The sequence below is a fragment of the Clytia hemisphaerica genome, unplaced genomic scaffold (assembly GCF_902728285.1).
Source record: "Clytia hemisphaerica strain Z4C2 unplaced genomic scaffold, Clytia hemisphaerica genome assembly, whole genome shotgun sequence".
Classification (NCBI taxonomy): Eukaryota; Metazoa; Cnidaria; class Hydrozoa; order Leptothecata; family Clytiidae; genus Clytia; species Clytia hemisphaerica.
Window position 1 is genome coordinate 672,273 of NW_027103359.1, and position 19,142 is coordinate 691,414.

Sequence of the window (19,142 nt, forward strand, 5' to 3'; positions counted from 1 at the left end):
TTACATGATTTGTTTAAGTACCATTGGTAAAAAGCAGTTTTTCCCTGTGAGACGGGAAATTAATTGATAGAGATATTTTGGTATACAGTGACACCTGCAGGTCCCACCATGGTTGGGGCCGAAGGCCAAATAATTTTCAGATTTTTTACCCCCTAGATTGGCTAGAAAGGTACTAAAATTTTTTAATTAAAACAACTCGAAATGTAAAACCAGCCATAAACAGCCATAAACACAGTTTTAATACGAGATTTCTTTCTGATGGAATTATTCTAGAGAATAAAATCACTATTTCTTGCTAAATAACCATTTCTAATTGAGACGGAAAACTTAAAATTTCTGTGAGACGGAAATTCGTCTGAGATGGAAGAACTTTGATCACTGAAAGAACGTTTAACCATACCTTAAGGGTTACAGTATAGTTGACAACCATACACTTTCCGAAGTGAGCAGGGGTGAATTTTGGGTTTGACAGCTTAGTATTTAAATACAATCGGAATGCTGGGTCATAGTCTGTTTCTTTGTCGCCTAGCAACACAGTCTGGCGTCCAGGCTCCCCTAGAAAGAAAAAATAAAGAAAAATAAATATTTTATCGGATGAGAAATAAGTTCGGGGTACATGAGTGATTAGTTATTTTTAGGGTGCAGTGAATAAAATTTCCCCAGATAAAAAATCACCCGGACGATTTGAGCGATTTGATATTACGCAATATTTGGCAATAAATCCTGACTTTTTTCTTTCCTAAAAAATGGGACGATGTCTTATAAATCAAACCGAATTACAACAAAGGTCCTGTTAAAAACAATCACAGAGATACTAACCTTTGATGTTCTTTTCGAGGACGTTATCAATGACTGGATCAATATATTCATCCACGTCTTTGAACAAGACTGGAAATCCATATTTAATGGAAAGTTCCAATTGTTTCAAAAAGTCCGGGTCATTGAATGTCAATACCTGTAAACAAAGGAGTAATGATCAAATTCTAAATACCCATGATTTTTAAGAAGGCATTATCATGGGGGGTTGTACTTTTGCGGTGTGACGTGATTGGGCTTTTCCAGAAAAAAAAATTTACCCTTACGGTTGAGGATATTGATTTTTTGAAGTATCGACCCCCCCTGGATATCCACTTTTGAACAAAAAACGTTAACTTCCTGGATATCCGATATCATCCACAGGGGGGTGGGGGTGGGGCACGGACTATTTCTGTAAAAGCCAATTTGGTCCTTTTTTAGTACGGCAATACGGGATCTGACGAAAAAATAGACGGGAATACGGTACTTTAAAATCAGACGGTGACAGTATTTAGCCTTATTTTTTTGCCAGTATTCCGACATTTTAAGCTCAACAAACCGGTGTGACGGTGTTTTTTTTTCTTTCAATTTTCGGGATTCCGGGATGCACCAAAAATTTTGACGGGAAAACGGTATTTCGAACCCCTACAACCCCCTCTATCATACCAGTAGTCGAGAAAGGACTGATATAGCATTTTTTGTTTTTGATCATACGAAGTTTTGACGAACGTTTTCAAACAAATAGATAACTTTTAAAATACGTTGAATTTTAGTTATTTAGGTAATATTTACACAATAAATTGAAGTTGAGATTAGTAATTTTTGACTGCGAAGATGGTAACGAAAAGTACTCGTGAAACTTTATCAAACAATTCTAATCTCAACTTCAATTTATTGTGTAAAATGCTTCCTCCGAGTCAAGCACTCTCTTGCTGGAGAAGATATAAGCAACTTAAGAAGGTAATATTCACATAAATAATTGATCATATGGATACTACGAGATCAATTTCCACATTCAATCTTGCTGATTTTTCATGGGCAATGAAAAATTGCAGTGATTACAAAGTTAAGTTAACATTACCTCTTCCGAACACACATTATTAAGGGAAAATAAAATTGTGCACCGTGTATAAAAACAACAAACCTTCAAGTTATTAGGTTCTTCTCGTTTTCGAATCCAATTCAATGCTTGCTGTTGAGGATCAATACACAACGGATAACGACTAGCCTGTGTGGTCAGTACACCATTCTCAATCGAAAGTTCGTCAGGTGGTAAACCTTCAGACGTCCACCGGCTAATTTCGACATCACTTGTAAGTAACTCGTCTATTTTGAAGGGTTCACTTTTCGGAATATTTTTGTTGACAATGTCTTTCTCCCATTCCTGACGTAATAAATCGTTTCTGAAATCCCAACTGAACGCACCAAGATAACTCAAAAAAGCAGCACCAAGTAAGCAATCACCCAACAATCGATTACGTTGTTGTTTGAGGTCCTCCAAATCGTCCGTCCAACTAAAAATGTTAAAAGTTATATAGTTTACCTCAAGGGAGAAACATATTGTGTCGTGCTTGAGGGTTATAAGCACTATTCAACCGAGTCTAAATTTCTCGAACAACAAGTGGGATCATTTGAGAGAATAAGAGCGGGGGGAATGCAAGACATCAGACAATCGAGACTTGACTGAATATTGCAAGAAATAAAATTTTGAGAGCATACCAAACAGGATTTTCAATCTTTTTTTGGAAATAGTACAATAAAGAATCTTCATGTTATTCTGAGAGCATAACTATTTTAAAAGTAAGTAAGTCTGCGACTGCAAGCGGAGGCGACCCGAAGGCTCCTCTTTTGATAGATATCTATCCGAAGCTAGGGGAGGGCGCCACTCTTTCTCCCTGGATTGCTCCACTTACCCTTGATCATTATCTTAATTGCTGAGCATCAAGCAGAGAGGGCATCAAGTACCATTTTGGGAATCTTTGGTATGACCCGGCTGGGGGTTGAGCTCACAACCCGAACCGTAGCCGGAAGCTCTACCACTGCACTACGGTCGCTTGGTAGTATTTTATAAGTACATTATGTATGGTTCTTACCGAACTTTCTCAGAGCCGAGACCAGAGATTAATTTATCAGCAGCAATGAGACGTCTTTCCATCAACTCAGCTTCTTCCTGAAGTGCTTGTTTATCTCTCATGGCAGCTTCGTATTTATTTGACAGTTCTTTCAGTTCCACTTCAATCTCTGCTACTTCTTTTTCAATTTTTTCCAACTCGCGTTTACTCATGTGGAAATTTCGTTCCAAACGAGCCACCTATTGGTAGCAGAAAGAAGTTAAGTATGTTACAAGAGTTAGAGAGTGAATTGGTAAAAAAACTTTTGTTAGAAGGAAGAAAACGTTGGCTGTTTGGATAGTTACGGTATCCTTGAGGAAATGTATAGTGGATCTTTCTAGTATCCAAATTGGAAATGTCAAAAAATTTAAACATGGTTTATTCACATTCTAATTTCATATAACTTGACCTTATCTGAGTTTTTGATTTTTCTAAAAAAGCGATGCATTGTGGGATTGTTTCGGGAGTATTACAATAGAAAACTTGTAGGAATTCCTCGAGGGAATTCTATTGTAATACTCCCGAAACAATCCCACAATGCATCGCTTTTTTAGAAAAATCAAAAACTCCGATAAGGTCTATTGTAGACTAGCGAAATCTGACGTATAAAATGAAGAAAGTTAAAGCAAGTCACGCTTTTTCATGGTATATGTAAATGAGACCCCGATGAGGCGAATTATTTCGGATCGAACGGAGGCAAGACCCCCGTCATTTTACCTTTTCACGTTTTGGTTTGATTTCTCTTGCCACAGAACAATAACCCATGACAGCATTGACGAATTTGAGAAGTCCAGCTCCAGCTGTACTGATGTCTTTCATTTCGGAAACTGTGACGTTCATCTCTTTCAGAAAACCTTTAACTGTTTTCACCTATGATGAGATGAGAGATAAAATTATTGATAATAGCTAGTTTATCTATCGGTGGATATCGAGGGAGACGGTAAATGTCGACGCAAAACAAAGTCGATAGTTGATGTAAGGCTCTATATCGCCTTTGCTCACCAAAACAGAAGACGGTATTTTGGTGTTTTTACCGTCATCGAGAAAAGTGGATAGCGATTTTGGCTACATGTCAACTTTGCTTTATACCGTCTCCTTCGATCTATCTCGAATACATAAACCGAGAAAAAGATGTAATTTTGATATTCGCAAATTATTCCGCATAGACTAATCAAAATTTTTTTTATGAACCAGTTTAACACGATGGCCAAGTGGTCAAAGGCGTCACCGTTACAAGCCAGGGGTTTGCAGTTCAAATCCACGCTCCTTCCGATTATTCGATCAGTTCATAGATAGCCAAACCGGCTGGCCGTGGACCCCGTGAAAACAATCGAAAGACTGTCCAAAAGTTCTAGATTACTGGGCTATCCACGTAAAATATCGATTCTACCTATGGTTGTTCACGACACCATGGATTTCAGTAGGATCAAACTCGCTTCAGGTACCACAAGAAAGTTTCTGCGGGTTCCTAAAATGTCAATGTCAATACACCGGAATATTTCGAAAGAGTAGATAAACCAGTCCTTACCTGAGCTGCATTGATTCCATCGACATCCATCTCCATCAGGTTTTTCAAGAAGTTTGCTTCACTCATCATTCCTTTGGCAGCTTTCCATGAGATCTCTTTGATACCACGTAACACAACAATACATTCTGATACTGTTTGTACAGCTTTCGGTGGTTTAGCGAACGATCTGAACAAGAATTAGAAGATACAGTATACATATTCTTTTATAAGAACAAACTGTATAAGAACATAAGGCTAAAATGTTGAGAACAAGTCAAGAATATTATAAAGCTTTGCGGACTCAAAAGCACCCGATTTCTTTAGAAAATAGGTAAAAATGGTCACAAAATGGTGAAAATAAGAACATGTTAAAAACATTTTTAGGCTTAAAACCCAAAAAGTTAAGAACATCCGAAGGCTTTAAAAATTGTGGATGTTCTTATAGGAAAAAACGTGTAACTTCTTTATAACTCAAAAGCCTAAGGGAAACGCAATTTTGTTTGAGTTAAGGAAATTTCGAACTATGGAGACTATTTTGTAAGGCATTGTAAACTGAAGGGACCAGCAAACTTGCTCAAGTAAGTATTGTATTGTAAGTAATGCCTCCCACATTCGAGTAAGAGAAGTTCGAGTTATGGAGACTCCACTAAATCAGAAATATCTGAATGTTAATCATAGCTCCAAATACGATTTGATCTGATGTAACCGATACTTAAGGTCGATATTGTGTACAAAATTTCCCCAATATTAAATTATAGATTTACAAAATGGCTTCTTTCAAGGCTCTAGAAAAAAAATTAAATAGACGTGTATTTCCGCCTACATTCAGAAAAGTTTTCAAAAATGTTAAAGCCCAATGCAGATTATTTCCGAAAACGTCAAGTATGCACCAACCTGATTTCGGTGACATCGGATTTGTTGAGATCTTGGAGTGCGTTTTTTGCTTCTTCCAATGCTGGTAAAGCTTCTGCTAGAGCTTCTTCTGCTTCCGCCTGGAAAGAGGAGAAATATTTAGATGAAATTGAAGCTAAAGTTAGATTGTAAATAAATAAAAAAAAATCGGGGTAAGTGTAAGTAACGAGTAGTTGGGTGCAAACTTTCCACCAAATCAAAATGATTACCGACATTCACGGGGCTAGATCCAAAACTACTGGATGGAAAATGAAGCCACTTATTTCCCATCCAAAACACGTGAACCGCGTATTTTTCAAACAAAATTACTAAATGCGGGGCAAACTTCACTTTTTCTTGCTTGAGGTTGAGGATTGAAGATCATTCTTCAAAGTCAATAGTCTTTACCTTCTCTTTGACAATTTGTACATTCTGTTCTGCAATTTCAGTTTTCTTTCCCAAAGCCAATTGTTTCTTTTCAGTAGCAATACCAGTTCGTTCGGAAATTTCCGCTAATAATTTTTCACACGATTCCGTCTTTTCGGTCACGGCAACTTTTTGGACGGCCAATTTCTCGTTCAGTTCAACTAACTGTTCGCTAGCAGCAAGCAATTTACTTAAGCCACCGTCAAGTCGATGACACTAAAAAAAGTAAAAGTATAAAGAAAGACATTCAATGAATCTTTCATTTGTTGGACAGAAAGTTGTTGAAAAACAAATAGAGAGCCAATTGGCAAACACTCTTTAATTAATCTAGCTTGGAGAAAATGCATGTGACAATAATCTTTAAAATGTAAACTTAAGACACATTGTAGGAACTACGTTTTGTGAAAATGGGTGGTAACCTTAGGATTAGTGATTGTCATTACATGTTTTTATAAGAACAAACTATATAAGAACATAAGGCTTTGATGGTGAAAATGTTAAGAATAAGTTAAGAACTTTTTAAGACTTTGTGGACTTTAAAAAACGGAATTTCTTAGGAAAATGGACAAAAGTACTCAAAAAATGGCGAAAATAAGAACATGTTAAGAACATTTTTAGGATTAAAACTAAAAAAAAGTTAAGAACATCCCGAGACTACAAAAAGTTTGGTTGTTCTTATAAAAAAATGTTTATGGTGAAAATCCCTCCTATCGGCAAGACGGAAATTATGTGTTTGTCTTTCAACTAGTCGAAAAATTATAACACAGAAGACAAAAATTTACCTGGTCCAAGACATATTTATCCTTCTCTTCGAGAAGTTTGGTGTAAGTGTTCACGAAATCCAAATAATTCTTTGGTGTGACGTAATTCAGACGACGGAGTTTTTGTAAGAACAAGCGACTGTAATCGCCGACGCTTTCATGAACTTTGACGACATGAGCGATGACAGTGTCTTTGTGTTCTTCTGGGACTAACTTGTTCTAAAGAATAAAAAAACAAACATATCGACTCTTGAAGAAGAAGGGAATCTAATGCTAAGGTATATTTAGGCGAGTGAATGGTACGGGATATGTGCCGTACTTGAGGGTGTCTTTTTGGAACCTGGCAGTCATCACTAATAAAAAAGCAACCCTCTTTTGAAAATTTTTTTGCATACCCAGCTTTTAAACAAAAGCTGGGTAAACGTAAATCTAACAAAAAATCGAAGGTCTTGTATACGTTTAAATGGAAGTTGGCGTAATGGACCCATTCCATTTTATATCCATACATGGGCGGGGGGGAGGGGGTGGAACAACATTTCAAGGGGGTAAATCGAGCAAAATTTCCAGGGGGTCTAAGTGTTTTTTATTTTCGAGGGAGTAAAATGTTATTCTGAAATTTCCAGGGGGTAGAAGACTGATTTTGGTTGATCCACCCTCACTTCAAGGTATGAAAAGAATTTTTTCCAAGCTATCTTTGTTCGACCCCAATATGGAAATAAAATAGAATGGCCTAATACTATCAAAAATCAAAATATCATTTCTCAACTTACATCTTCTAAGAAGCGTGAAGCGACAGCCAACAAGGCTTGTTTAGGCCATGGCATGAACCAATCAATACACGTATTATTAACCAATCCTGGAAAGTTTCGACATCTGGTCTTTAAAATATCACCCACTGGTGACATGGCAAGTACAATGTGAAGATTGTTAGCGCATTTTGTGACAAAGTATTGCCAGATGGCTTCCCGGGATGGTGAGATCCCTGCTTTTTGGGCTTCGTCACGGACGGCTGTAAGGATTCCCTCTTTCTCGTCGTCAGGGAATAGGGCAGGAACCATACCCGAGGTCAACATGTTATTGATCAGCTCCAGAAATCCTGTGTTAAATGAAAAGACAGAAAATATGATGTGAAAAGAACGAAGCATGTTGTGGAAAGTAGCGAGAAGTCTGGAGAAAGAAGCGGCGCGTGTGCAATCACGTGACTTAAACACGTTTTTTTAAATTGCGTGCTGTATAGCATGTTATTGATTAGCTCCAAAAATCCTAAAAATCCTGTGTAGTGAAAAAAATAGAAAAGGTTACGCGGAAAGAATGAAATATCGCCGTTGACAAATCAAAATGGTCAATCATAAAATTAGAGAGAGAAAGCTAAGAGCCTTTCTGTCTAGCTAGGACTTAAATTTGAGATTGGCCCATTTTGCATAGTGAGGAGGGCCCCATCTACATTAAACAAGAGTCAATCTCAAAAAATTTATGCTCAGACAAACAGAAAAATTCTTAGTTTTCTCAAACAATAATTTTGAGATTGGACCTTTTGATTTGTCAACGGCGATATGGAACTTTCGGTATACACATTTTTTTATGAGAACAAACTATATAAGAACATAAGGCTTCGATAACCAAAATATTAAGAACAAGTTAAGAATATTTTAAGACTTGGTGGACTCTTAAAACACCCAATTTCTTAGGAAAATGGCAAAAACATCACAAAATGGAGAAAATAGAAACATTTTTAGGCTTGAAACTCAAAAAGTTGAGAAAACATCCAAAGGCTTCAAAAAATTTGGATATTCTTATTAAAAAATCGCGTAGGTTCTTTCTGAAAGTGGGATAGTACCTCACAGCACTTTCATATCTTACTACTCTACATTTACTACACTGCAGATATTTGACCAAAGCCTGGATCAGGAACCTTCAATTTAAGAAACGTTAAGCACAGACTGATTTTAAGCGCCTTTTAAGCTCTTGAGATCTAAGCATAATAGGAATATTTTAAAAAGAACAGTTTAAACTGGAAGTTTCGATTTAAAGAATAGGAAAGCTGAGCATAACGCAAAATTTAAATCATTTTTAAAGTAATCTTTATAACAAAGGCGTCTGTTAATAGCCCGGGGGCACTCATATGATCTGGCCTACGTCATGTGCCGCGCTTAAGGGTGTGTTTCTGTGAGATTGCACTGCAAGGGTCGAATTTTAAAACAAATTCAAAATAATTGATAAAAAGAAAGGTTTTTACTTCTCGTTTGTTTGAAAAAGTTTCTATTGTCTGATAATTACAGCTAACAAGAATATTTTTCTCAGTTTTTCTTTAATACAGAAAATTTCCCAAGCTTCTTTTTTCACACAGATTTACCGCTGAGAAATACAGTGCACTATAAGGGTTGGATAAATCAAAAGAAAATGCACTGAAAGGGTACCTTTTCAGCCATATTGAACTGCACTGTAATGGTAAGATTTTGAAAAGCAGATTTCGCGTAGCACATATCGTCGTTTCGAAATTGTGTGCACCCCGGGGTTAATAGTAACATTTATTTGAAAACCGAATAAAGATACCCTACCTTCTTCTGCCACATGGGAATCAGTGAAAAGGAAAACCATTTTCTTATTTTCCAATCCCAGTTTCGTATATAACACCTTTAAATCTTCACGGAAATCCGATTCGGAATAACCACGTGTCAACGTCACTTCAAACACTTCACAGCCGGCAGAGAAAGCAGCTAAACGGGTTAAACTCTGTTTTCCGCTACCACCGACACCGACTAGTAATGCGTGACCCTATAAGAAAAATGGTAAAGTTAAGTTAACTCGAACCTCTATAACTCAAACCTCTATAGCTCGAATGTCTCCTTAACTCGAACAAGATATTTGCCTTATAAGAGGTCTTGGTGGCTATACAATTTATACGATTACAGAATAACATACTCAAATTCAAATATTATAGCGCGTTTATGTATTCGAGATAAATCGAAGGAGATGGTATAAAGCAAAGTTGGCATGTCAACAAATTCGCCGTCCACTTTGCTCGATGACGGTAAAAACACCAAAATACCGTCGTCTGTTAGGTGAGCAAAGGCGATATAGAGCCGTACATCAACTATTGACTTAGTTTTGCGTCTGCTTCACTTACCGTCGCCCTCGATATCATCCCGATACATAAACTCGCTTTTTATTTCACGAACGCGGATTCTTTTCAAAGTCTTGTTATTTTCAATGTTTTTCTAGATTTCAAGTTCGGGCGAGAAAGTCTATTGTTGGGCTATCTATTATCTATTTTATTCTAATCGAATATTTTAATTTGGAGGTGTTAAAGACTTTCAGGGGATATTCTGAGTTGTCGTCTTATTGGATTATTTTTAACTTGTGGATCCTGAAATCATAAGCCCTAAGTCTTAAGTCTAACATTCAAACTCAAGAGTTAAAACTCTACCCTTCCAACCTAAAGTTAGAGCACTAACAATTCGTTAGTGGTTATAAAACTTCATGGGAAACTTCAATAGTCTCAAAGATTACGAAAAGGATTGTAAGGTACAAATGTTTTAGTTTGAATTACAGGAAAATACGGACAGTAGAGGTTAAAATAAAGATTTAGACCATGTTCACACGTCACTGTTCCGTTTCGCTCCGGTATGATTTTCGTTACGGATCGAGCGTGCTCATATTGGTTTCGGAACGTTTTGGAGCAAGAAAACGGAGCAGTTCCGTTCCGATGAAAAAAGTGGAGCGAAACCGTTTCGAATTTTGACGTTGACACTTGTTTCGAAACCGTTTCGGAACGTTTGAACATGGTCTTAACTGCAGTGATCCATACCTGATCCATACGGATGACACGGTGTATCCTGGTCAAATGTTCCAATGCGTCGTCGAAAAGAACAAGATTCAATGTGTTGTGGTCCACATTGTATTCTTCCAGGATCTAGAAGAATGTAAAAGAAATGATCTATTTTAAAAGCATTCATGGTTCGACAACCACTGAAGAGAATGAGTACACTTTCTCGAAATGCATAAAATAATTGCGAACCTCGTTCTCAAAGACATTGCTACGATACTTCAGACATAATTAATGTTTGTAAGCGTTTGCAGTTTTGTATCAAAATCGAAAATGGTCTTTTGGGAAAATATATTACATGGATAAAACTTGGTTGAAGTAACTATTACATTTGAAAACGAGGCCCGCAATGATGTCGATTTATCTTGAGAAGTGTGTATTACATTACGATGAGTATACTCTACAGTTTGACGAACAAATTTTCAGTTTACTAACCAAATTATACTGGTACGAAGTTTAAAGAAGATCTTTGAATAAAACCTCCATCGGTGTCAGAATAAATCTACCTTGAGAAATGTTAATAATTTCATGATATAATGTAGTCATCATGTATTTTGACACATCAGAAGCGCTAATATTGCGTATCTCAACAACCAACATGCGTGTTTCGGCAATAAAAGTCACAAAATCGTGAAAATATTGTCTCCCAATAGTATCATCCACGAAAATAAATCCTCGAAAAATCTTAAGATTTTTGGGATGAGCCCAACTATGAAATTTAATCCCCGTGGAAATTTATCCCACTAAAAAGTACCTCTTCAAAGATGGCTTTGGCAGCATCATAATCCACCATATCTTCATACAAGCGTGGTTCTTCCGTTAATGCATTGCGATAATCACCAAACAGCACGGGATCGCGTTCCACGTAATCACGGTGGTCCGGGAAATGTTCAGATACTAATTCCATCATATGGGCCTATGAGAAAGAAAAAAATGTTAGTTCAAGCCCAGGGTCCTTAAATCACTTAACAGGAGTCATGCCTTTACTGAAGCGCTCAAAATTCAACTCCGGAACTGATAAGATTTCTTATGAACAAATTTTTTATATAAAAAGTTCGTTAAAACATCCCTTTAAAAATTGTGAATCCCTTTTGAAAAGTGAAACATCCAGGACAAGAAGGACTGAAAGATTTTAGACGTAAAAGACCACAATAGCTTTTCAAACTTTCAGTTAACTCTAAATGAGCTTATCACCGTGCTACTTAGACTAGTTTCAAGTCATGTAGCGAGCACCAAAAACCGGGATTTTTCATAGACGTTACTGCGTAGGTAAAAAGCTATGACGCCTACTATAGAATACTAACAAACATAGTTACTAGAACCCTGTCTAAGGGCATGTTATCGTTTGATAAGCAATTGCACGGTTGGAAGGAATCATGGGTTATCAGGACCAACGACCACTTCCTATTTTTGGTCAAACATTTCGAATCGGGAAATCGTTATTAGGGCATATAATCCCTGATTACCTATGATAAATTCCGACTGTGAAATATACCAATAACGGTTCATTTACGGGCGATATCGATTTTTACGCCCTGATTTTATCATTTATGTCCCTATGCTATATTTATAAACAAAATCTTACGTGAACCAAATCTTTATCTTTCTTGTTGATCAACCGATCGTAAAAAACTCGTAAACATTCGTTACGCCACACGCGAACAAACTTTTCTTCATTCTCGAAACGATCGGGAGTGGTTAAGCACAGTCCGTGCGTTATACGTGATAGATCACGGAGATTGAAAATGTAATGAAATTTGGACGGCGTGGGTGGTAAATCACGCACGATCCTTGTGTACAGGTTTAGCGTGCATTGAGTAGCGGTTTCAGCTAGTTGCCTGACTTCTTTATCGAATAGTTGTAGATGTCCGTCGAGGATTGAGAAATAGATTTTACGTAGTGATTCTTCCGACGGGAAAGTGATGTTGAAGACGGAGAAGAGTGAAACGAAACGTGGGTCCACTTCGTTACGACCACCACCAGCCTAAAAAAAAAGGAAAATATTTCAATCGAGACCTAGTTCAAAGGTTTTTTAAAGTCTATTTCAAATTAGCTGGCAGTGTTTTTCAAACCTCAATAACTTTTGATAGAATTTTAATTAAGTAGCGATTTTGTGCTCGTTGAAAAGACAAACAGGAGTGGGATATTGTCATAAAGAAAAAATCAAAAAAGATCGGAAAATGAAGATTGAAAATGAAGAAGAAGAAAATCACCTTCTTTAATAATTGTGCTATAAGTATCATTTTCACATGAGTGATTTTTTAGAACATCATTAATGTGAAAAAAATTTCAAAAAAATTTATTTCATCGAAGGTATAGTCCAAAGTTTAACAATGATTGACTTCAAAAATGATCAAAAAACAACAAAAAATAGCCCTTTTTTTAAGCCAACCATGGCAAAGTTTTAAGCTGTATTTTTTGATTGAATAAATATTTTTTAAATCTTTTTTCACATTTATGACGTTCTAAGATTGAAGAGCTTCTGATTCAAAAATGAAGATCATAGCAATATTCTACAAGAAGTTGATTTTCTTCTTTTTCATTTTTCATCTTCGTTTTTCCACTTTTTGAATTTTTTTCTTTTTTGATAATATTCCACTCCGGATTATCTTTTCAACGAGTACAAAACCGCTTACAAACTCAAATTCTATCAAAAGTTATCGAGGTTTGAAAAAACAATGCCAGCTGATTTGAAATAGACATTAGTACGATGTATAAACAGGCTGCAGTATAAATCTGATAGCAAAAAAAAGCATCTGATGACAAGGCAGAAAGTTAACTTTATGAACTTGAGCTAAAGAAACTTTACAAAATCGGTTGCGTACGTAGTTAATTTTGAACTGAATGCGAGGAAAATTTAAACTAACCTTTCCCATGGCAGCAAGGAATCCGATATCGCGGAAGTTCTTGAAATTCAATTCTTTTCCACGATCATACATACCACCTTTCTCAAGAAGTAGTTTCAAAAGAGCGATGGGTTGTTGTGTACCGTACGTATCGACCTGTGTGGATGAATGGAAAGATATAAAATGACATTTTCATCGGAACAGAACCACCCATATACTAATCTAGGATTTTCAAGTTTTGTTAATTTACAAAACTTTCGCCATTATTGTTCGATCTGCATAAAGGATCGACTCTAAAGATTCGGTGAAAGTTAGGTATCTTAACAAAACATGGAAAAAACCTTTATTTTCTTCGTTTTTTTCTTTTTACTACCATGTAGGAAAGCAAAGTTACCCTGTTCTAGTAGAGGGTAATACCAAAGGAGATATGGGCGCTTATCTGGGCTTCTTCTCTGTAAACAAAAATATCTTTTATAGAGAGTTAAAGTCTGTGATTCAGACTCAAGTTGACCTATCTGTATTAAAACCGGTTTAGCAGCAAAACCTAGTAGACAAAAATGTGCACCCATTAAGGCCGGTCTCCAATTTCGCGAGAAATGGGCCACAGTTTTTTTCTTAACCTTTTTTGCCTGAAGAAAAGATTACGCCATAAAAAAATTTCGCGCGAACAAAAAAAAGTTGAAGGAAGTTCTACTTTTTTTATCCGTTACGTCAATTTCGACCAATGGAAATGCTTCATTTTTCAACCGGCCAATGACCTTACAAAAACGTTAAAAAGTTTTCGCTCATTTCGCGCAAAAGCGGAGACCGGCCTTTATGTTGAGGAGGTCTTTTTGGGAAAGGTGACGCCTGGATTTTTTTCCTCCAATTTTTTAGGACCCCTAGATTTTTTATTTAACAGACCACCCTGGACGTCACAACTCCTCAACATAGGAGGTACACACTATTTCTGGAGAGACCATTTTTGATTCTACAGAAGAAAAAACTAAGAAAAAAGTCTGACTCACCTGTGGCATATTCATATCATCAATAAAGACCAACATCTTTTTACCCATGGGTGGACCAAATGTATCTTTTGTACGTTTCTCTACGTTTCCTTCCAAATTACGTTGGACGTCCATTGAGGTGGTACGTGATGAAAAATTAACATTCAATGGTAACTGGAATGAAAATAAATATTTTGGTCGATGTTGTCTTATAGTAGGGGGCCAAGCCTGGGGTCCCGTGACGTCTTTTTTACAACCTAGCCATTTTTAATCTATACCAAAGAAGAGTATTTTACAAGATATTTTTGAGAGGGAGGACGCAGATAAGGCCCGGGAAAACTTTTTATGACCAAAATAGTGACGCCATAGGCAATTGCAGAAAGATTTTAAATAAAAAAATCTAGCCTAGATATCTATCAAAGCTGTCAATTATTTTTTTAATTATGATGTTTATACTGTTTGTCGGTTGATCTAACAAGATGTTCGTGAACCAAGGGGTAAGGGAATTTTTTTCTGCGCGCAATTTTTTAATTGACAAAGTACGCAAGAGTCTCCTTCCGAGATGCAGTTTGATTACATGCTTTTTTTAAAGAATATTTGTGATCAAATTGGCCAAAAATTTAAGAATATGCTAAGAATATCACGATCATGGAATTTGGCAACTGAAGATAAAAGTGCCATTTTTAGAGCATTTCCAATTACCCCCCCCCCCCAAGTAAGGCTCACTAATTTCACAAAAATGTCATTTTATGTTTTAGACGTATGTATAAAATGATAAATCTAGTTTGAATTTAGGGTCTAACCTAAAAATGCTGTAAGAATATTTTAGGATGATTTTCCCCAAAAAGTTAAGAATATCCATCGTGAAAGAAAAAAACACCATTCCTATAAAAAAAGTGTGTAGTGATCTTTTAAGGCAATACTGCTCTAGCAAATAATGTATAAGTGCAAAAAAAGCTAAACGAAAGCCAAAACTTAAGAATTACTTACGTAAACGTCTCGGTCCAACCCTCTCAAGAAGCTGTGTATAGTTGCGGATTTAGAAGTTCCAGTTTCGCCAACCAGAACAACGGGGCGGTTGATTTTGACCATCAACTCTACTAACCATGTGCTTCGAACTGTGTCTACAGTGGGTACTAGAATCTCATTAAAACGCATCTCCGGATTGTGGATGTATTCTGGTACCTTGGCTGTCCATGGCACCCAAGCACGCTGCTCAATATCGAAATAGTAATCATAGAGCGTGGCTTGTGCAGAAGGGAGCTCTCCCGCAGGTACGGTTTTCTCTGACGGATTTGTGCCTAATCCGCTTAGCCGTTTCAAGTAACCGTCAAATTTGACGCGACCTTCTTCAAGGAGACTAGCGCCGACAGACCATACGAGAGATGTGATGAAGATACTTTCGGTGACTTCTTCGCCCATGAAACTGTTACCATCTGAGGGCGGTAACAGGGCGTTCAACATCATACTGAGTTGTGTAACCTATAGATAAGAAGAAAAAGCAGAGTACTTTCATTTGGTAACAAAAATATCTGAAAACACACACGAGTCCTAGGTATAAGAACGTAATATACAACGGGGGAGAAGATATTTGTCAATTGTTGAAGACTATACTGATGACGATCCCTAATTACAAATTGCATTGGGATAACGATTGTTCAAATTACGTAGAAAAAGTTAAAAAAAAGTAAAAGTGAAGCCTTTACATTTGCGCCGCACTTAGAATGGCAGATTGAATATTTTAAGCAATCTGGCGATATATTTGACTTTCAATTCGGAAGCCTAAACTGCTAAGTCAGTAAGTCTGCGACCTTGGTCGGAGGCGACCTGACGGCTCCTCTTTCGATAGCTATCTACCCGAAGTGGGGGATCTTTCTGCCTGGATTGCTCCACTTACCCTTGATCCTTCTCTTAATTGCCGAGCATCAAGCAGAGAGGCATCAAGTACCATTTTGAGAATCTTTGGTATGACCCAGCTGGGGGTTGAACCCACAACCTTGCGAATCGTAGCCGGATGCTCCATAGTGCGGAAAGGGGTCTGATCCCCTACTTCTTAAATGACCCCCCCCTTCTTGGCATCCCCCAACCTTTAAAAATGCCTATCCCCAAGGGTTTCGGGCTAAATTTTTTATGGTAAAAAAGGAAGGGAAACAGTAAAGAAAAATTAAGTCTGGCAAATATAACACAACTTTTCAGTGAAAATAAAGAACTTCCTTTCAAACAGACCAAATTTCGTAACAGTGCTGGAAAATAAACTACAATATATGGGCAATTCTACTCAAAGTTGTACATTGTCCTTTCCGCAACAGTTTTTGATGTAGCTATTCAAGGAGACGATCTGACAGGGGTTTTATTGGCTTAAAGCTTCTACTTTACATGTGCCCCAATGGGGAATTCAGTTTAAGTCGGCACCTGGACCGTCATTTTCAAAAATTTGAGTCCAAAGTTGAAAAAAGCCAAATTTTGGTATTTTTTCAAAAAAGTGCTCTTTGAACTGAGACTGAAATGTACCATTTATAAAGGGTTCTATCATTACAGTGACTTTGTTTCATACTCTAAAGGTATGGGGAAGGTAAATTTTTATATGATTTTTTTCCTTCTTTGCTTGTTATAAAATCATATGGTATTTACTTTAGGTTTCATTTATGGCTCCAAATTTTGTCCTTTCCGCAACACTTTTGTTGTTTGAGTCAGAAAATTGTTTCTACTGTTGCTATTCCTCCCAAAACAGGTTTTTTTAAAGCTCTTCTATCTAGCATTGACAGAATCTTTTTTAATTTTAAAAGGATGCTTTACTTGATCTAGAATTTATACATCTTTGGAAGTCAATAAGCCATGGTCCCAAAATCTGTCCTTTCCGCAACGCTAAACATTTGTACACAATTTTTTTCCTTGGGGTGTCGGGGCTTGAATTCTTTATTCAGTTTGCTAGCATTCTTATAAAGAAATTCTTTTTATAAGTTTGGTTTCTGAATGTTGTGTTGTCCACAAGTAATCAAGGTTCAAACATGATGTCCTTTCCGCGACACTAATGTCCTTTCCGCAGCACTTTTTAAAAACTGAATTTCTGAGTTAGTTCGGTATGTTTTTTCGATGTATCTAGGTTTTTTGGACTACTTTTAGTTCTTCCAATGATATTCTTTTTATTTTTAACTTTTCATCAAGACATTGCATTGCTTTCTGATTTGTAATTAACATTTGATTTTGAATGGAAAAGGTTTGGTGTGCAGAGATAACTTTTTGTAAACAATCAAATATGAAAGTTGATGTTGTGATGATAGTTCATTTTCTAAAGGTTTTAGCCTAACACAAACTGTTTCATATTTAAAAGTGTATTTTTTTCTTTAGATTAGATATAATAGTAAAATGGGTAAACTAGCACAGAGAGATCAAGAGAAAGAAGAGCAATTATTTATCAGAACAAAAGGCTACATGGAAAGTTAAAGGATCAAGATCGCGAAAGAAAGAATGCTGCAAACAGAAAGGCAGCTGAAGACAGAAAATCTAATGAGAATGAAGTTGTTTTACATAGACTGAAGCAAAGGGAGGCGAAGAGAAACTATAGAGCAAAACAATAAGAGTTGAAAAGGTTGCAAACCAGAACTGATAACACTTTTTCCACTTCACAAAAATCTATTGTAAAGAATAAGATGAGACGCTTGTGAAGATCTTATGAAAAAAAATAATGCAAGCACCGGTGAACAGTCATCTTCATCAAATAATGAACACTCCTTTTCTTCAACAAGCTCCAGTATCCAAAATGAAGCTGTGGAGTCAATGCTTGTGAGCTCATCGTTGTGGAAGTGTCTAAGTCCATCTCAGAAGAAGAAAGTAAAATCTAAACTGGTGCATGATGGCATCCCAGTTGGACTTAACACCAAAATGAGGCAAGAGCTTGGGGTAAATCTTTCGAACGGTTCATTTAACTTAGAAAAGGAAGCTTTAACTGAGTTACAAGAACTAGTAAGAAAGTTTTTTCTACGAGATGCTGTCTCACGTATGTGTATACAAAAAAAATTAAGAAAAACCCTGCAGATCCCGACGAGGTCCTGCCCCTCAGATATCGCTTGTGTTCAATTTCTTTATTACTTGAGAAATTCAAGGCTGAAAACTCCCACGAGTGCAGTTTATCATATTTTTCACAAAATTGCCCTTTCAATGTGGTGAAGCCTAACCCAAACGATTGGGGAACCTGTCTTTGTGCAATGTGCTTGAATCCCGAAATAAAACTTGAGGCACTAAGCAAATTCACGAAACGCACTGACATAAGATGGAATGACACTATGGATTATTGCAATATTGAAGTGCTCTAACCAATGAGCTACACTCTCTGAACAGGGATTGATCCTGCTACCTTTTCAGTTTTCCAAAATGCTTGTCACAGCTTTAGTCACTACAATTAACAATCTTATTCTTACATTTACTACTATTTTAACTTCTATACTGGCTTAGTTGTCCTAAAACCATCCCATATAACTTTTAAACAAGTATTTTCCAAAGTTAAATAGAAATTTCTTTTGAGTTTTGACAATGTTAAAGGTATTAAGGTATTATTAGATTATATCAAAGTTTTAAAATATTATAAAAATTGTTCCAGGCATAATTCTGCATTTGTCAATTTTTGTCCTTTCCGCAACATTATTTGAGAAACTAATTCATTTTAGTTAGGAATACATAAAAAGTCATACTTATGATTTTTAAGCAAGTTAAAAGTGTAAAATTGAATACTAAATACTTTAAACCATGAATAATTGCTTTCTTGACAGTTTTTGAAAACAGTTGCATTCTTAAAATTTCAGATTTTGTCCTTTCCGCAACGGTTTGGTAAATTTTGATAGTGATAAGTAGTTTTAAGAGTAGAAAACAGTTGTTCTAAGTTGGTAACCAATCTGGTGTTTATTTTGACCAAGTCTTAATGTTCCCCATTCAACAGGAAATTTTAAATGAGCTAAACTTGGTTTCAATAATTTCTTAACAAAAATTGATGACTCTA

At 36.5% G+C, this 19,142-nt stretch overlaps 1 protein-coding gene across 1 annotated transcript in view; it reads right to left on the reverse strand.

Annotated features, from left to right (window-relative positions):
• Positions 1 to 19,142, reverse strand: part of LOC136822160 (dynein axonemal heavy chain 10-like) — a 130,405-nt gene that overhangs the window by 14,760 nt on the left and 96,503 nt on the right. The window contains exons 44-60 of the mRNA XM_067078404.1: positions 15,140 to 15,631; positions 14,171 to 14,323; positions 13,185 to 13,319; positions 11,903 to 12,301; positions 11,072 to 11,233; positions 10,300 to 10,404; positions 9,050 to 9,266; positions 7,262 to 7,587; positions 6,513 to 6,710; positions 5,713 to 5,946; positions 5,308 to 5,405; positions 4,435 to 4,600; positions 3,624 to 3,776; positions 2,889 to 3,106; positions 1,940 to 2,309; positions 820 to 955; positions 401 to 555 (exon numbers count right to left, since the gene is read on the reverse strand). Coding sequence (XP_066934505.1) covers positions 401 to 555; positions 820 to 955; positions 1,940 to 2,309; positions 2,889 to 3,106; positions 3,624 to 3,776; positions 4,435 to 4,600; positions 5,308 to 5,405; positions 5,713 to 5,946; positions 6,513 to 6,710; positions 7,262 to 7,587; positions 9,050 to 9,266; positions 10,300 to 10,404; positions 11,072 to 11,233; positions 11,903 to 12,301; positions 13,185 to 13,319; positions 14,171 to 14,323; positions 15,140 to 15,631 — 3,717 coding nt within the window. The remainder of the gene's footprint in view (positions 1 to 400; positions 556 to 819; positions 956 to 1,939; positions 2,310 to 2,888; positions 3,107 to 3,623; positions 3,777 to 4,434; positions 4,601 to 5,307; positions 5,406 to 5,712; positions 5,947 to 6,512; positions 6,711 to 7,261; positions 7,588 to 9,049; positions 9,267 to 10,299; positions 10,405 to 11,071; positions 11,234 to 11,902; positions 12,302 to 13,184; positions 13,320 to 14,170; positions 14,324 to 15,139; positions 15,632 to 19,142) is intronic.